We start from the raw sequence: 19298 nt of genomic DNA on the forward strand, positions 1-19298 counted from the left end.
CAACAGACTCACAAGACTCACTGAAACAGAACAGCCAGGTTCAATTACTCCTTGATTTATTAGAATAGAAACTACTGATTTCTATTTTTTTCTCATGCTTCTGTCATCAACAGACCTGCCTTTCCCTTTCTAATCCCTTTAATTAGTGCACTGCATTTGTTTAAAAAGCATATTGGGCTGAGAGAGCCCTTAGAGTCATCATTATTTAGAATATTATTCTAGAACTCCTGTTTGTTCATTCACTGATTCTTATTCCACACAAACCTGTCTTCTGGCTCTACTCCTTCCTCATATTTTATCAAGCACACAGATTTGTGTGGTAACAACTCATCAAAGTCTTCATTATTTCATACACAGTCTCTTTTCTCTACTTACTCACTTCTTGTTATTCATAAATAATATTAAGAGACTTATCTTTCAACTTTCTTGCTCTTTTTTTTATTCGTCATATTTTACAAGCCACACATATTTACAACATGTGATAAAGACTCATAAACCTCATTATTCTACATTTATCTGTATAGAATTCTTTCAAATCATTTAGATTTCACATGTTCCAAGCCTTCCTGTGTGTTGCTACATTTGTCCTCATTATTTACTGTCTTTTTACTACCCACTCAAGTCGAAGAGTCTTTACTCTTTGGCCTCTTCTTGAATTACCAGCACCTACTAAGTCTCCAGCTAGGCATTTGATCAGAATTACTTTTATTTTTTGCATTTACTGCAGGCATTAAAACCTTTTTCGGTTACTTTACGGCTGGCACTAATCCCAAGGGCTCTGGGAAGTAACAAACCACCCGCAGGTTGCAGCAGGCTGCCTCTCCTTTCCCACTGCCCTGACAGCTCACAGAGTGGACAGCCGGGCTCTGAAGGGGAGGCACACTGGCTTGCGGAGTCCCTGCAGCTTTGCTGCTTGCAGAAGACTTCACTTCATTCCTTTTCTTGCTAGAGCTTTTAGAGCCCTTTCCCTGCAGTGATGTCACTTTCAACTCAACCTCCATTTCACAGTTTCCTTGCTTCATCTTTCACCAGTTTTCTAGATGAGCCTTGGACCTTTGCTACTGCTCACTGCTTTTCTTAATTTTAACAGAGAAACCTCTAAAGATCATTATGTCTCCTTGATGTGCTGTTTTTTCCTCTTTTATTCTCAGCCTCTAGGACTTACTCTACACACTTGTGACTGGCCTGCTTTTACTTCTCATGTGTGATAACAGCTCATGCTATCTGTCCAACAGTCACTTAACTTGCATAGATAGCATAATCTTGGACTAAGGCTGCCCAAATGTTTTAACTTTATAGTGAGTGCAAAAATGTCTTTTCCAATTTAGAGCATCTGGGAAGGAATATGTCGCTTATAAACTGCCTTGGTGTTTTCAAATGTATAAAAAATGTTTCTAGTCCCCTGGTACATTGTACTAAGCCTGCAGCTCCAGAGGGAGCAGTCAGCTTTTTGAGAGAAAGCAGAAATTCCTCTGGGTTGCAGGTGGCCTAAAAAAAGTAGGATTTCTCTGTAAACACTTCATGGGTCATTCCACGTGTAACTGAGGAGCTCAGCTCTGCAAATGTCTGATCTCTGCCATCAGGCAGTTTGTTTGACATCTCTAATTTAAAACATAAATAGGAGTTTAACATTCTAGATGCATTCTTTCACTGCTTGTAAAGCATTTTATTATTCCGCCACCATCCTGTCTTGCTCTACTACTTCTTATTTGTTATTTTTCTGCTTTTGTTTTGTGTGCTGAGTTTCCAATATTCTCTGAACACCTCAGGCTGAGACATTAGGCTCAGATGTGGAACTCTGTCAAGCAACTTGTGAATTCGCAAGTGTCACGTTACCAGAAGATGTCATTTACTGTATTACATTTCTGATTAAAACCTTCAATCAGAGAAATTAAGCTAAAGGCTAGTAAGGTACATTCATTTCTTCCTGCTGACAATGTTGCTGAAAGCAGCCTTTGAAGGGTAATTAATTCAGTACCATGCACTGGACCCCTTTTGTAGGCAATTTGCAGTGAGTCAAATAGCTTGCCAGCAGCATGCATTAAAAACACTTGGCAAAGAAACAAGCTGAAAACCTTCCTGAGAAGGGAAGTTGATAAAAACATTTTAATCCACTACACTGTGCTACATGCAGTGGGTCAAAATTATTCCTAATAATTCCTAACAATTAACAATATTAACAATTCCTAACAATATTAAATGTTTCCATTTATTCAGAATTTGTCTAATCTGCCTTTAAGCATGTTACTGTTTAGGTTGGGAGCAAGTCAAAAACCCTGTACAAATGACAGTTTTGACATAAAAAAAGCAAAAGATATTTTGAAAACATTCAGTTCCTTAACATTAATTTTGGTCTATGCATTGAGCCAACACACTGACTCTGTTGTAGAAGCCAAGTGTTTAAAAATTATATCTAATCTAAAGTCTAAGATGCAAATGCAAAAGGGTAGATATCCCAGCAGTTGTCAGAACAACTGATTTCAGTATGTCAGGTGATGTTGAAAATGCCAGCATATGGCAGAGACCAAACACGGTCTGTCTGAAGGACAGAGATAATCTTCAGTGTTTTTTTGATAGCTTTCCCAAAGCCATTCAATATCAAATTGGCTTTATCTACAGTGAGATTCATGCAAACATCACCCATATTGGAGTTCCACTGACATACGCTACAGTAAAACGCTGCACAATGTCATTTGAGTCAGAAGACTGAAAACATCAGATAGATGTTTCTTCTTTAATCCTCCTAATGATCTCAGAGACTTCCAAAGGAGCTTTGCAAAATTCTGTAATTGAGTACCAGTGGGAATGGATGCCAATGCTCCAAAATAAATGAATGGTACTATTTCATCTGATTTTTCCAGTGCTTCTTGTTGAATCACCAGTGTTATAGGTGGCATTGCAGGCAGCCAAGAGTTAATATTATCTGCATGGAGATGACTTCTTCAGCAGTAGCCAAAAGGAGATTAAAAAACCCAAGCATTCTTTGGTCTTTACCAGATCAGCGGGATCACAGATTTCTGATGTATTTACTGTAGTAACTGTTGTCTTCCTATGTTTTTTTTTTTCAATAATCTTAATTCCCAGGAGATGAACAGACACTAGATGACAGCCAGATTGACTATGTCAGAGTAAGATTTCTGAACAGAGACAGCGCAGCTAAGCATTGCCTCCTTCTGAGACTCTGCCTATCTGTCATCCTTAAGGAAAATTCTGGCAGTTTTTAATAATGTTTGACTTATGGATGAGCAATTTTTCAACAGCCTGGAAGGCTTGAGGATCAAGCGAAGTGTGGACCAATGAACTCCTTAGGGTGCCCAATACATTGCAGATTACTGTTGACAAAACCCAGGAGACATGGCACAGTGCGAGTCTCAAGGCACTGGCCTCATTCTGAAGATACAGACAGCCCCATGTGAATCACAAGGATCTTTTCAGCAAACCAACTGACTTCTTTACTGTGGGAGGAAATAATATCTGGGGTGTGAACAATGCACCAACCCAACTATAAATTGTATTCCTTTGTATTATAAAGTCTGAACTATCAAACCATGGCGAAGATGGGCTGCTGCTCACACCCAAGCCTTCAATGCTCCAAAAGCATGCCAGACATAAGGGTAAGAAACGAAATACTCAGAAAAAGCTTTTAAATCCAAGTTAAATCCCATCAATGATAGCTTTAAAAGATCAGTTCCTTATATCTATAAAAGCACGCTGATGGGATTACTTGCAATGTGGCTGCTAACATTTGCAGTGTCACAGAACACTGTACAGGTGACTTGAGTGCTCACCTCCTTTGCGAAAACACCTCACTGGAAGGCATTTTGATGAGGGAAATCTTTCACTGGTGACTTGTATTTTAAACTGCAGTCTGCCATGCAGCGTGTACAGCCAACCAAGGATCTTGTACCAGGTGCAGCGGCACCATTCCATTAGCAATGTACACTCCGAGAGACCCAGCATTGTCAGGTGGGTGCTTTTTGTGTAGTTCATTTTCATGCCCTATTGTTCTACATATTTATAATATCCTGTTCCATTTTTAATAGTGATTAAATGGTTAGGTATTTTAGATCAATAAGGACTGTTTACATATTTACTTTATTAAAAATGAATAAGTTACGAAGACAGAGTGCACTGAATTTGTGCACAGCTATGGAATGAAGTCGAGGTTGCAACCTAAGTGCTATCTACTGTGCTGTGAAAAAAAAAATCTTATGCCCTTATTACTGGAACATGGTTTATCTAATGTATAGGCCTAGTTGACAGGGTAATAGTTAGGTGATGTGGATGATTTGTAGATCTCTTTGTCAGCATGTAAGTTATAGCTTCCCAGGTGAACTACAGCATAAAAACTTATATGTCCCTATATTTCAAATGTTCAAGAAAATAGGTGTTTCCAGGTTTTCGAGCAAGTAAATGCCCCTTTCCTATTGCAGTCTTTTCCTGTTAAAGGGCACGCCAATTACACACTCAACAATCACACACTACTGTTTGCATGACAGTTTAAGAATAATTTGCAGCACAAAATGGTAAACTTCACACTGTTCTATCCATATACAGTTAAAAAAAAAAGTTTGTTAATTAGATAACCAGATTATATGTAAATAACACGTTAAATAACACAAACTCTGTTGGGCAGAAAGGTGACTAAATACAGCACGTATGAATCTAACTCATCTTTCTGCTTCCTGCCCTTACACACATCTACAGCACAAATACCTGAACTTCCCCCCACTTATTTTTCAAGTACAAGATGGATTACCTTCCACAGCAGTCAGTCTTGTTAATGAATAGTAGTGTTTGTTACTGTGACACTTTTATAAACTAGATGGGTGATAATGGGAATATGATATGTAAGACTCTCAGTAGTTGACTTCAATATTTCATTGCTTTTATGTCTAGAACAAACCTTACCTGCTCTCAAATGAGACATCTCCTGGGATCACATGAGTGCTTTCCTTCCCAATAAGGAATCTGATTCGATCATAAAAGAGCCTTGGAGGATGCTGAGAGAAAGGCGGTTGGCTGTGTTGTATAAGGTCAAGGGGATCAGGTGAACCCTGGCAGAGAGGACTTGCATAACAATTGTTTTGCTGACAACAGTCAGGGTCTACACAGTCAGTCAAGCCATCTAAAACAGAGAGAATAGAAACTTCAGGAAATTGAGTGATTCTGAGAACAAAGCACAGTGTTTGCTACTGGAAAGCACAGGAAGTATTTAATCAATTGGAAGGCATGCTGATTATGACACATTCAAATTCAATAAGGCATGTATGTACATGCTTAATTCTGGGTGGGTGTTTCTCTCTAGTCATTAACACTGTATCACCTCATAAAGTCCCCACAGAACAATGCCAAAACAGAAGCTCCGAACTAAGAGACTATGGAAGAGCAGGACTGCACTAGACACTTGCTAGTCCACCAAGTGCATGACCCACCCTGTGCAGCTGATCTCTCTAATAGACCTTCACTACCCCTACTGTCTATTCACACCTGTGAAGAATATTCACTAACCAGTCTGCAATAACACAGTCTGAAATGTTATCCAAGTCTCACAAGCATCCTTACTGTAGTAATAATGATAATAAAAAAGATCCTTGTTGCAGTTTTCTGACTTTTATTTTAAGAACTACAATAGTTTTATATGTGCTTTAAGATGTTTATTTTCATTTATTGGTCGCGATACTAGAATGATCCAAAAAGGCAGAATCATGACTATAGTCCTTTTGCAGCTGGTGATAAACAAATCCCCACCCTGATGCAGGCTTTGTCCCAGTGACCTGACAGGTACAGTCTTCTCCATGGATGTTTGCCCAAGGAAAGCAAATATGAGAAATGAAAACAAACCTATTCCTCCTCCCTCCATTCTTCAAGCATGAAAAACAGGAGAAATAATTGATTTTTCAAAAATCTACATTTCTTCAGGGACAAACTTACAGCTCTGTTTGGGGGTGAAAGTAATTTACTTAAACATCCAAATTTTGTGATTAGAAGAACAGTGAAGCACTGAAGTAAATCTAAATTAAGCACCTAAATAAAACTTAAAATTGGACTATCGGCATTTAATTCCATCTATCGGCAGCTTAGATGTCCAAATTGCCTAAATTACATACTCTACCAGAAACAGTCAGACTTAATAAGGTATGTTGAAATGCCCAACTATCTCCTTAAACATCCACTTTATGACTTACCAGTTGCTAACTTCCTTGGACTGACAAGCACACTAATGCATATAAAGCAAGATTAAGGCATCATATCCTTTAAACTTCAAAAAAAGACATCTTCGTATTTTTAACAAGGTCAGTCTGTATTAATGTGGAGTCATCATATCACTGTATGGATTTCCCTTGTGTTAAAATTGGAATGCTACAGCATCAACATACTGTCAGACATTTTCACTTCAAACTTTGACTTTTCCTGCTCTGTTCATACCAATGCTTTGTGTCTATAAAACCCTACCTCCTCAGGGCAAACAGCATTATCAAAGAAGCTTCTGTAGCTTTGTCATTGACTTTAATGGGTGCAAGACCAACCCTCAGACAGCTCTGCTCTCTTCTCAACAGAGCACACTGCACTGTGTGAGTACTTAGTAAATAACAGCATAAAATATTCACTTCGAAAGGAAAGAAAAAGCCCTTCAACTGAACAAACAAGTATAATGAAATGGGCTTTCCTGGAATCTGAAAATCCTTGCCTGACCTTGAACAAGGTGATTGTTTGGATAAGCAAAAAATATTAACAGATCTGTCCTACTGCAGCTGGGAAATCAGATAGAGCAGGCTAGTTTGTGTAATGATGAGCCAAGGCAACCGTAGATAGCTAACAGCAATAATCTGAGCCCCTCAGGTCTAGCAAAGCTGGCATAGCTACAGGTCAGTGCTTCTGCATTCCCCCAGTCCTGGAAGACAAAAAGGCATATGCCAGCACTGGGAGAAGAGCTTCACAGGGCAATGTTGAGTTTATTGACTTTGAGTGTAGTAGTCACTTTATATTCAAGAAAACCTAAAATGCTATTGAAATCTGTATGAAATCAGGAAGCTGAAACAATAAGGGACCTCCCGTTTAAACAAAGCCATACATGAAGCAGATGGAGGACTTAGCAATATAAACCAGGGGGCTTTCATTGTGTCCTGACAGGAAAAAAAAAAGTAAAAACAAAGTAAAAAAAAAATTTTGGGGGGGTTGAAACCTCAAAAGCAAGCTTGGAACTGCAAGGAAAAAAAAAGTCCTCTTATTGTTTCTCCTTTTTTTTTTTTTTATCCAAGGAATGAGACACAATATTATTAACAAGTGAACTGAAAAACATCAAATTACTACTATGTTCTCCAAGTCTGTAAATATTAAAGATTTCTACCAGACTTGAAAAGACGATGAAGGAAATAAAATCCTTTGCTTTTACTCTGTACTGATGAAGATCCCTGTGGAGGCTCTGATGTGGTTAGGTGTAGCCACTCAGGATAGATCTCTGCTGGTGGAATGGCTACAGCAGTGGCAAGTCTTCTTCAAGGAGCCCAGGTACTTTCTGGAAGGAACTAACTTCTAAAAGCTGACTGCTGTCTACCTGGGAAATTTGAAAAACATTGGTCGGGCAGAATAAGTACTAATCATGAAAAAGACATACTTATTCCAGAATAACAGCATCCGTGGGGAAGCTATTTTGGAGTAATTTACTCTGCTGTAGCTACTCTGATTAATTTTTTCCTTGTCAACAAGCTATTAGATGTGGGAACTTAGCTGACCTGATTCTCTCATTTATGTAAGAAGCAGAAGTGAAAATTCACAGAAGTATTAGAATCTGAAGATTTCCTTAGAAAAGAAATAGACATTGAAATGACAATTAAATACTTTACAATAGCTTCCTCTAATGGAATCCTCATTGTCTTTTGCATTGGTCAACAGCTTACATGCTTGGCAACAAGCACTGCATACATGCTGTATACATAAAGAAACCAGGCAAAGGGGAAGCAGTTTTCCATTTTCCAGCCAGGCTCTATTTTCATCTTTTCTTTGCAAAATGACTATCTTACAAACTCATACAGATTCTGCTAATGGAGTTATTTTGGCTTCAATTACTTGCACCTGGTTTCATCTGCCTCTCCAGGCTCTCAGGGCTATGAAAGGGTGTTTCCCTCTAGTGAGGGTGTGAAGTCCCAGAAGCCTTTCTGAATAACCCACGGTGGTATTTGTCCTAACAGCACCATGAATTTATGTACTGCAGCTATTTAAGAATTTTTAACTAGGATTGTCACAATAGCACAACTTCAGCTTTTTTCCCAACAATCAAACAGAATTTAGAAAAAGAAAACAGGTCACGTAAAACTGAAAAATATTTTTCACACTTTGCTGAAGTAAAAGAATAAAACACCTACTTTGGGGCCAACGTGGAACCCTTAATCCAAAATAAATTGTTTGTTCCACTTTAGGCTCATTGAAGCCCTGTTTTAACTTAGAGGAATTAAAAAAATCTAAACCCCCCAAACAAACATTTCACCTTGAACACATACACATGAACTGTTCTGAGATTTCTGAACAGAACTATTCCAATACAAATTATTGAGGGCATCTTGTTCCAGCCTTCACACATACATAGCTTGTCTTATTTAGATTGAGTAACACAGAAAAGTGAAGATATACAGGTTTAAGCCTCCAGTTGCAGAATATTTCCTAAATCAGATATTCCTGCCTCCTATAAATGTTTTCTTTAGCCATTATTGGGCTGTTTACTACCATAATTTAGCATGATGCCCACTAAAAGAAACTTGGTAAACAAACTGGTACAGAATCACAAGTTACATATGGAGGCAGTTTATGACAACACAAATCATGCTAGTAAGTGCACGTGAGGATACCATTTCCAACAAGCCAATCATATTTAAAATGAGATTTTTAATCCAGTAGAATAACCCAGAAAAAAAAATCTTGTTTATAAGCTATAGAATCAAACTCATTCACTTGAAAATGCTACAGATGCCTTATTTTCAATTCTCAACCAATGGTCACATTTTCTTTTAGTTAAGTTTTCATATCAGGAACCAACTATTAAAAGCTCAGTGTGTTAAGAAAACAGAAGGGTTTCTATTAAATCTCAGGAGACAACAGTAAGGAGTATGAACAAACCACTACAAACAGCAAAAACTGTAATTCATACAGCAGGGGAGCCTGCATGCTGAAGTTTTTACTGACAATTACAGACAGTGCATCACAGCATAGGTGTAGGCTAAAATGTATTACAGGGGTGTAAATGACTTAGGTTTGTTATTACTGTTTTTAAAATTTATTTTATATAAAAGGCAGTCAGGGACCTTCACAGTGATTATATAATAAAGTGATTCAGATTTTGGTGAGAAAAATTTCAAATTCATGGGACAGCAAGTGTTACAGTTTCACAACTTCCAGGTACCTTGTTCTGTATGCAAGAGGTAATGACAGACCTTTTTCTTTTTTTTTTTTTTTTTTAAAGTAAAGTAGACAATCAAAATATTTTTAATATTACTGCTAAAATCAAATCCACAAAGACCAACTTGAGGATAAAAAGCACTTCATAGAACTCTTAAATAATTTAAACAACTTCAAAGAGAAGGCAGAGCATGCCAAAACAAGCTGCTCTCTTTTCAGTCACAGCACTCCTCCCTGCACTGCTGTAGCAGTGTTAGGAAAAGATTTTCCCATTTCCTCGCTGGTGAAGAGATCCTTTTGGGAAACGTTCAATAAGGAATTATATTATTTACCGTGTCAGGAATTTGTGTCAATGTAATCACACAATGTTGTTCAACAAACAATATAAACTTTCTTGGTTACACAGGTTTTTTGGTATTTAATGTGGTGGGAAGAAGACACAAATGTGATGAAATGAACTGTATGGAGTTCTATGGATCCACTTCTTCCTTGGTTACTCTCCAAGAGCCTAACTATTTGCTGACCAGATTTGGGCAAATCACAGAGTCACAGAGTCACAGAATCACCTAGGTTGGAAGAGACCTCCAAGATCACCCAGTCCAACCTCTGCCCTAACACTAACAAGTCCTCCACTAAACCATATCGCTAAGCTCTAAATCTAAATGTCTTTTAAAGACCTCCAGGGATGGTGACTCAACCACTTCCCTGGGCAGCCCATTCCAATGCCTAACAACCCTTTCGGTAAAGAAGTTCTTCCTGGTGCAACTTTAGCCCATCCCCCCCCCCCCCAAAAAAGAAGCACTCACACAACCCCTGAGAATTGGCAAGAGCTGTTTATTGCCGGGACATCTTGCAGGCAAGCCTGCGGGATGTCCATGGTGTTTGGTGGCTCCAAGCTAATGCTTGTGATGGAGCCTGAGCAGCGAGTAGGGGGCTCGCCGGGCACTCCTGCGATGCTGTCCTGGTTTCAGGTAGGACAGAGTTAATTTTCCTCCTAGTAGCTGGCAGGGTGTTATGTTTTGGATTAGGATGAGAAGAGCGCTGATAACATGCTGATGTTTTAATTGTTGTAGAGCAATGCTTACACCAAGCCAAGGACTTTTCAGCTTCTCGCTCTGTCCTGCTAGCGAGCAGGCTGGGGGTGCAGCAGGAGCTGGGAGGGGACAGACCCAGGACAGCTGACCCAAACTGGCCAAAGGGGTATTCCATACCATCTGACGTCATGCTGAACAATATATAGGGGTGGCTAGCCGGGGTGGGGGGGCCGGCTGCTCGGGGATAGGCTGGGCATCGGTCAACGGGTGGTGAGCAATTGCATTGTGCATCACTTATTTTGTACACATTATTACTATTATTATTATTATTATTATTATTATTGTTATTATTTTTCCTGTCTTAATAAACTGTCGTTATCTCAACTCACAGGCTTCACTTTCCCGTTTCTCTCCCCCATCCCGGAGAGGGAGGGGGGAGGGTGAGCGAACGGCTGTGTGGTGTTTGGCTGCCAGCCGGGCTAAACCACAACAGATGCTGTTGGTGCTCTTGGATGGCAGAGCACAAAGACATGCCGCAGTAGTCCCAGGTCTCTTCTGGCCAAGGTGGATCCAATTCCATCCGTTCCTCCACATCTGGTGGATCCAGCTCCATGGGCTCCACGGTGTTAGGCAGAAGGCTAAGCCAGTCCTTGCCCGGGACTGCCCAAATGGGATGTCTTCCATCAGGAATGTTCTCAAGCCAGGGTGCCGAACCAGGGGGTCATCCAGTTCCATGCCTCGGTCCCATGCCACTGTCGGCTTGATTTTCATGCATAGGTCCAAGGCTGCCATTTGGCTTATGGCCATTACTGGGTCCTGCACTGTGTCCTGGACTATAGGCACACCTCTGCTCCCTGCAGCTGTCTGCCTGATGTTTCTGACTTTGCCCCACATCGCCAGTGCTCCTATGGTAAGGCCCAGGCTCCCCAGGCTCCCTCAGGCCATTTGGCTTGCCAGGGAGAAAGGCTGCCCCTCGGCCACAGAGACTGCCCTGCACTTCCCATCCTGTTCCCTGGGTTTATTTTTAACACTGTTTTTTAGGTAATTTCATTCTATTCTTTACGGAAAAGAACAGAAGCAAGGTGCATCACAGTAACAGTATTTTGTATTAGAGCTTTCCATGCACTGCACAATACTTATATTAAGTCCTCAAGAAATTAAAATAACAGTTGGAAAAGGAAAAGGTATTTTGTTAGCTGTGGAGTCATCCTATTTGCTAACAAAAAAAAACACACTAAGAGAAAGACCATGGAACAAGTCAAATATTTGGGGCCTGGTATGAATATCTCTATGCCACCTACTTCTCAAATCCTGGCTTTCCTAGTCTGCTCATCTACCCTTGAATTACTTGCAATTCAGGGCTGCAAATACAGGGAATGTCACAGTAACGCACTGCTGAAATCAAGTCGGTGTTCACAGTCAGTACAGGTTTTCTAGGTGGTGGAACACCATAAGGACATTGGAGAGGCACCAGGGAGATCACCAAGAAGGAAGCAAAGAACAAAGCAGTTCCCATTGCAGCAGCATTACCACCCCCAGCTCACCAGTGCAGCCTGCAGCAACTTTCACCACAGCTTTTCTACTAAACCACTGAGAAGCTTTATTGACTGGATAAGGAAATGATAAATTCAATTGAATTCTACCTCCCACATTACTGGCTTACTTCATTTAATAAACTACCCCTATCATCAAATGCTGGCAAGCAAAATGTACATAGAAGTAATATTTAAAATTGCCATTTTTCTACTGTAAAGTTCAAAGAACACAGTTCTCATCTCTTCAGGCTTTGTCACATGTGGAGAAGGCACTGCTAACTAACCTACTATTAACTACAGTAGATTTGAAGTTCTGTGGTTAACACCAAACCCAGAATGCTACAAGTAGCAGCCTATATGCTTATGCTTTACTTGCATATACATGTATGCAGACATACTCACAAACACACGTTACTAAGAAACACACATGCTCACTCACATGATGATTAGGACCATCCCCAAGCAATATATTGTATTTAGTATTAATAATACCAATGCCCTTCACTTTCACTGCTTCAGAGCGACCCAGCAGTGCCTGTGTCAGTGCTGTATCTCTCCATACAGATCCCAATGAATGCAAGGTAGGGATGGAGCTGTGAGAATGAATATCTAGAACATTTTCACAGAAAGCAAAATGAGCTGTAAGTTTCTCCCTCTGGTAAGCAGATTTTTTTCTCTGAACTCCTTATGCAGGACAACATAAAAAACTCAATACCAGAACTCTGAGCTCTTGAGGGATTTGGGCTTTTCAGTAGTTACACTCACACAGTCAATTGCTGAACACTACTGTGATTTGTGAAAAAAGAATCCACAGGAGTCTTCAACTTATATTTGCTTGCTTGCTTTTACAGTTTTCAAATAAGCATTAAACAATGCCTGTGCCAACTTGTTTCACCGCAGGCTCAGTTAAGCCCAATTAGGGTTGCCAGGAATCTGAGCAAACTGAATCAAAGAGGAACTTCAGAAGAGACTAAGCAACGGCAACATTAATGAGACTCTACTGCTTATTTGTATGCATTAATCCAAGTGGCTTCTCAAATTTTAGCCATAATACACAACATGCACCAAACAGTGAAGCTGTTAGTGGAGAACGCTGGTGTTGTCTAAGGACAAACCCACTGTTGGGTCTGTGGAAAGGCTGCACAGTTTTTTGTTCAATGGGCACTGGTGGTGTTTGGCCTTCCATACACAGGAGACTGCAAATATATCAGGGTATGATTTTCAGAAACTAAGCATCCCTGGGGAGCTCTCGCTGCTCAGCAACAATGAAAACCATTCCCATCAGTATTATTTATATTGTGTAATAATAGCATATTACTTATATATGGACTCAATATCCCTGTGATGGATAGGTTATTAAAATGCCAATGGATAGGTCAGAAATACATCAATATTTTAGCAGTGCTGGCTATCTACCAAGGCTATGCTGAATCATATGTTTTCTTGTGCTTGGAAAAGCCTGGAGAAAGCTGCAATAACTGTCTGAAGTGACTGAAGGGATATTTGGAAGGGAATTCAAAGCCTGCAGTAAATAGTATTTTCCTTAAAAACAAACAGTCAATATTGATTCATGAAAGAAAAAGAAGATGAAAAGTGATCCAAGCAAACTTAAAACAGAGACCAATACCAAAGAAATTAAAGGGAATGACAGGCTGCACCTTTGAACTTAAGACAACAACCTGTACGTGCAAGAACAATGTAGGAAGAGTATCTGCAGGGGGGTTGACAGGGTGGTGGGCTCAGCTGCACGCTGGTGCCCAGCACCCTGCACGTCCCAGTGCTCGGCCTCTGCAGCCATGGGACATGGATGCTCACGTGCACAGGGCTCAGCAGAGCATTTCCAAAAAGTCTCCTGCAGCTACTGAAGCTTCCAAAGAGAGTCTAAATAATGGCAGGACAGGAGAAATGAGCTGCTCAAATGAGCTGAATGCTCGTCTTATAAACTGAAAATGAAATCATGTCAGTCATGACAATGAAAGACTGAGAATAAGAAATGGGGAATCCTGCAAAGCTGAGGAAAGCCATGGCAAGGGAAACGCATACCCCACTGCAAAGGACATCTGCTCGACATCATGGCATTATTTAATGGACATCACCCTGCTAACAGACTGCAGATGTACTCCACGAGAGCAAGTACAAACCATGTCGTCGTACATCTGTTATAATGCTAAGACCTTTCCAATGATATTTGTAGTGATATTTGAGCAGGTAAACATGCCCTTAAGTCTGCAAGAAGGAAAAAGCTAACAGAGAGTTATGAGAGGGAATGGCAAAGACAGCTCTGGTACAGTCAGGGCACGAGTACTGTGCATACTAACGGGGCTCTGAAAGAAACAGTGCTCTCTCTCCCTGCTCAGGAAGGTGTTTCTGCATGTGTTTAACCTCACCACCACGGATAACTCAGTGCTTCAGCATCTGCAGAGCTGGGACCCGTGAATACGCTTGTGGCTGATCTTTATAGTAGTGCAGCAGTCCTTGAAAGAAGACATCAAGACTTCCTCCTTCCCAGAGCTTTTGTGCTGTTGCTACAGACCACACAGTAATGCTAACACTTCCTCATGCCAAATAAACGACACTAGTTGATCCCTGCAGTTGGAACTGCTAGAACAAGTGTTCTTCTGTGTTTCTATATTAAAGTTACACATTTTTTTCTACCATGTATTTGAATGTATTTTTAAATAGTAAAAATGTTAGGGTTCCAGTCTCTGAAAGTAGCATATAGTAAATCAACTGGAAGCAACAGAAAATTATCATGCTGCCTAACTCCTGGAAGTATAGTTTGTTTGAAGTTATATTTGTTCAACATTACCACAACTTTGTTCTTTGGTTATGACTTCCTCCAAACGAACTCAAAGCACAAAACACCTCCTAAGGACTGATACACAAAAGCTTGATTTAAACATGATTGGAACAAATAAGATCTTTCCTAGGCAAGAATACCACGAGATGGACTGTACGTGGTGCTAAATTAGGTTTGGAGCATGACCTTTTGGGCTACATGCTGCTGACTGACTGTGATCACATCGTAACAGCTTCAGCAGCGACTACCTGTCAGCGGACTTTCGGTAACTCCGCTAAGTGCATGCTGTTAGTTCACCACAACTGCAGGCAAAAACTTAATAGCTTCCATCTTTATAAGCCTAAATGAGTTATGGAGCTTGATGGATGGGAACTCGTTATGCCCCCATAATATTCTCCTAGTCTAAGGCACAACCCCCCGGCAAGTAGGGCTTAACAGATAATGTCATGTCTCCTTCCTAATTTCTGTTTTTATGTATGTATACAAACTCTGAAACACTAGGAATCAGCTTCTGATTTCACATTAACTTAAAACTGGTATAACTCCAATGACTTCAGGGGAATTTTTCTAATTTACACTTATGCCAAATCAGGTCCTATGAACTTCATATATAAAGAGAAGTGGTTTTAATATGTAGATATAATTTCCTTTTCTTACATAAAATTGATTGCGACGGAAACTTAATTACATTTAGCCCATCTGTAGTTGTCAGATTAATTAAATATTTCTCTCTGCACTTATATCTAATTGTAATGTCAACAGAGCTGTCCTAGTACGTTATGTTGCCATTAAAAAAGAAAAAGAATATTACTTTAAAAACCTGCAGTGAAATGATGTTAAGTGTCTGCCTTAAACCGACAAATTCAAGGAGATTCAGAGTTAAGACTGCCAGCTCTTTCAGTAACTCACTGTTACTGAAGAATATAAAGCACAGGAAATCACAATACAGAGCTGTTTATATACAGCCGGTTCAGAGAGTGTTTCAGAAAATGGTTTACACACATTACAGAGAAAACAGAATTTTTGTGGGCAGGTTTAAGAACGTACGCAATTGAGTCACTGGCTCAGACAGCAGGGGAGAGCACGAGACAGATGGAAAAGCAGGCAGGGGGGCAGCAATCCCAGCTGTGGGACCTTGTGTGAAAGGGATACACAGCGGTGTAGAGGAGCCGGGAGAGTGGGCAGAGACATGGCTGTCAGCGGCCTTGGAAATAAGGTGAAAAAGGAAGGATGAGAGAGGAATAAGGCAATTTTGAATGGGATTCAGAAAAGAGGATGCTTTTGCCAAAGGACAGCGTGGTATTAGAGCCCACAGGATACAAAATCACAAGGTCTCAAAATATATCTGTAAATGAGGAATCATCACTGAGTCAGAGTGTTTCTATTGAGGTCCCATAGTGACCTCAGCTCTTGGCCCTCAATCAAGCTTAGTTTATCAATGACCTAGAAGAAAATAGACAATCATCGTATTAACTTTTGACACGATGTTGGGGCATGAGATCTCACCCAAGACACTGAGATGGTCTGTAAGCATGACACAGTAAAATAGCATGCATTTCAACACATTCCAGTGTACAGTCTAAGGAAAAAAAACATAAGCATGTTTGGGGCAGATGCATTTATACACTGAATGAGAAACCTGCACAGCTCCAGGTAAGGGGGCAAAAGCCTGCTGTAAAGGATGGTAACAAGTAAAGGACAGGAAAACAATAGCCCTTCTTGACTGTCCAGTAAATCAAGTGTTCTTAAAAAAGATTGGAAGACTACTTAATCTAAGAAGATCCAGCGAGGAATATTGTGGCTTTTCTGCCACTGGAAAGTTTGAAATAAAGACTGGATGTTTCTCCTGAAAAAACGCATTAGAATGTACTAGAATGAACTGCTGGAAATGAGGCAGAAACTAATTCATGAAAGAAATGTGTTTTTCCCACTAATCCTAAAATTTACACAGCTCTGGAATGAATCAAGGCTACAGAGATCTGAGGTAGGGAGCACCTAGCAGCAAATGACCTGGTTCAATTGGTGGAAAAGAGTGAGCGATTATTTTAGCACAGGGCTCTCTTTATAGTGCTTTCAAAAAATTACTTTGCATTATCTTCTGCACTAGCTTATTCATTGGTCATTCAAATATAGGTCCGGATAATTGCAAGAACTGTGATGTGTCTCAAAGGTAACATTAAGAAACAGATTAACAATAACAAAAATAATCTCTGAATGTATGCTTTATGTTTGCAAATATATTCACTTATATTAACATAAGAGTAAATTGCGGATGCATTTTGACAGGCATGGAGTATTAAGATAGAGTGTTTTACATTTGTGTATCCACTGGATATCTCTGTACATGAGGTATAGTGGGTATAGTGGAAAGGAGGTGAAAGAAATGACTTGTTAAAAGGGGTGGTTTTTTTTTTGTTTGTTTGTTTTTTTTCCCCAGAAAACATTCAAGTGCTAGAATGATGGGTATGGCATATACATAAATTCTGCCTTGAAGAACACCTAACACACAGGTATATTCCCTCACTGCACTGGTTCAGATCAAGTCAGTGGAGCAACCGTCTTGTGTAAACAAACACAACATTGTTATTCTGTGATAAAAAGGAAAACATACACCAAAACTACAGATTCAGGTGGGAATTGAGGATGTGACAAATAAACAGAGACATGAATTATGTATCATACCTCCATCATTGTCCAGGTTATCTCCACACACCATTTCCATGACAACATTACATCCTGAGCCACTCCAGCCCACTTGACAAACACAGTGCCATCCGTTCTGATCAAGAGTGCACCTGCCATTTCCATAACAGAGACCTGGGCAGCCATCTATAAGAAGTAAAAAAAGCAAAAAGCAAAAAGCAAAAAAAAAGCTCCTTCATCATGGAGGAGTTTTCTTCTCATTTTCTTCTCTTCTTTTAAAGTTGCAATTATTCAGTAACACTCTTTAATGTAGGATTACACTTGCTGCCTTCCAACAACAGCAACACAGATCCTTTGCAAGCCATTCATACTCTTGGCTAAATATGGAAAAATCCCCATCCTGGTTGCTCTTTTTGCTTGCCCAGAAATCACTTCTCATTGAGAAATGAGGATTTTTTTAGCATGTGCACATGAAAAAAAGTATGTAAATGGCTAAGAAGTTACTTAACAGCCTGCTGTGTCCATCCATTTCTCTGTGTATGGAAAGATGTTGTATAACACAAGAGAATGTATATACATACTATACTCAATGTTGCTATCAAAGGTATACATGGAAAATATTATTTAAATGGCAAACTGGCATTTTGGAACATAAACCTATACACTGCACGGAGTGGAGGTGATCTTTTTATTCTCATCATAAAGACTGAGCTGAATGAGAAAAAGGCAACTAGATTTATTCTACAATGCAGTAACTCTTCCTACAGAAGGAAAACAAGGGAGCATTTCCTTTCAAAGTCCATTTCTACCTCCTTCACGTTACAGCTGATTCAAATATGACAAACACTTGCCCTTTAGTGGCTCTGGTTCTAGATCAAAACTGGGGCAGCGACTGCAGCATCCCCTGGATTGTATGCCTTTAAACTCTGAATTAATAGTAATTTGGATGTTTTCAGCTAGATCTCTTGCCTTCTCACTGAGGAATTGTCTCTTGGATGTGTACACTCATGTCCTGCTTTCATAGATTAATGCCAACACAGACATTTGTCAAATCCTCGCCATATCACACATGGAGCCAAAGGACAATGGATAAAGCCCAGAAATAAGCTTAACAATGCAAGCAGCATCCCTCCTAAGTGTCCTCCTCTCTCTTTGGTAGCATGGATTTACAGGACTCGAATGCTCTCCTGTACTTGAGAGTGAATATTGACACTTCGGTGTTACCAGGGGGAATTTGTTTTGAGGAAGAAAGAAAAGGCCTCAGAGATGCTCCCACAGGACTTGGAAGAAGCTGACCGGAGAGTCAGAAAATATCTGCAAGTGATCTGGTGGGTTGCAGCTTAAACACCAGAATGTAGCACATTTCTTAGCAACTTCACACCAGACACATCATCTCTCTCCTCCTCTGGACAGTTTATCTACCACATCTGCAAAGAAGGAGAGAGGGGAGTCTGAGCCTCCTGCTAGGAGGAGCTGGAGACAGGTGGCATCATTTTGTCACGCTGGAACTCTGGAACTCACTGCTTTAAAACAGCATGAGGTCGGCAACCACCTGATATACCATAAAACCCTATTATTTGCCTCTTTTGCGGAGCTGGGAGAAAGGATGGGATTTGAAAACTGTTCTGGGTAAAGAGGATGTTTTTCCACTTCAGTTTACTGTCCTGCTGAGTTAATTCATTTCTTGTACACAACTATATTTTGCTGCTGTGTGTGGTTGTCATCTAAGCCTATAAATGTAATCAAATGAATGCCTACATGATTTTATTATCATCCTCTAATTCTGAAGAAATGAATTAATAAATACATAACAAACACTCAGCTCTTTTTGGAATATTGGCTAGTTTGATATTTCAGCTCGGAGCACTTTGGTAAGGGGTCAGTGTGCATCAT

At 40.0% G+C, this 19298-nt stretch overlaps 1 protein-coding gene across 1 annotated transcript in view; it reads right to left on the reverse strand.

Moving 5' to 3' along the window:
- TENM1 (teneurin transmembrane protein 1) overlaps positions 1-19298 on the reverse strand; it is a 325742-nt gene that overhangs the window by 77466 nt on the left and 228978 nt on the right. Inside the window, exons 17-18 of the mRNA XM_035541547.1 lie at positions 17445-17591; positions 4912-5128 (exon numbers count right to left, since the gene is read on the reverse strand). Of these exons, the coding sequence (XP_035397440.1) occupies positions 4912-5128; positions 17445-17591 (364 nt within the window). The remainder of the gene's footprint in view (positions 1-4911; positions 5129-17444; positions 17592-19298) is intronic.

Source organism: Cygnus atratus, chromosome 13 (assembly GCF_013377495.2).
Source record: "Cygnus atratus isolate AKBS03 ecotype Queensland, Australia chromosome 13, CAtr_DNAZoo_HiC_assembly, whole genome shotgun sequence".
In the NCBI taxonomy this organism is placed as follows: domain Eukaryota; kingdom Metazoa; phylum Chordata; class Aves; order Anseriformes; family Anatidae; genus Cygnus; species Cygnus atratus.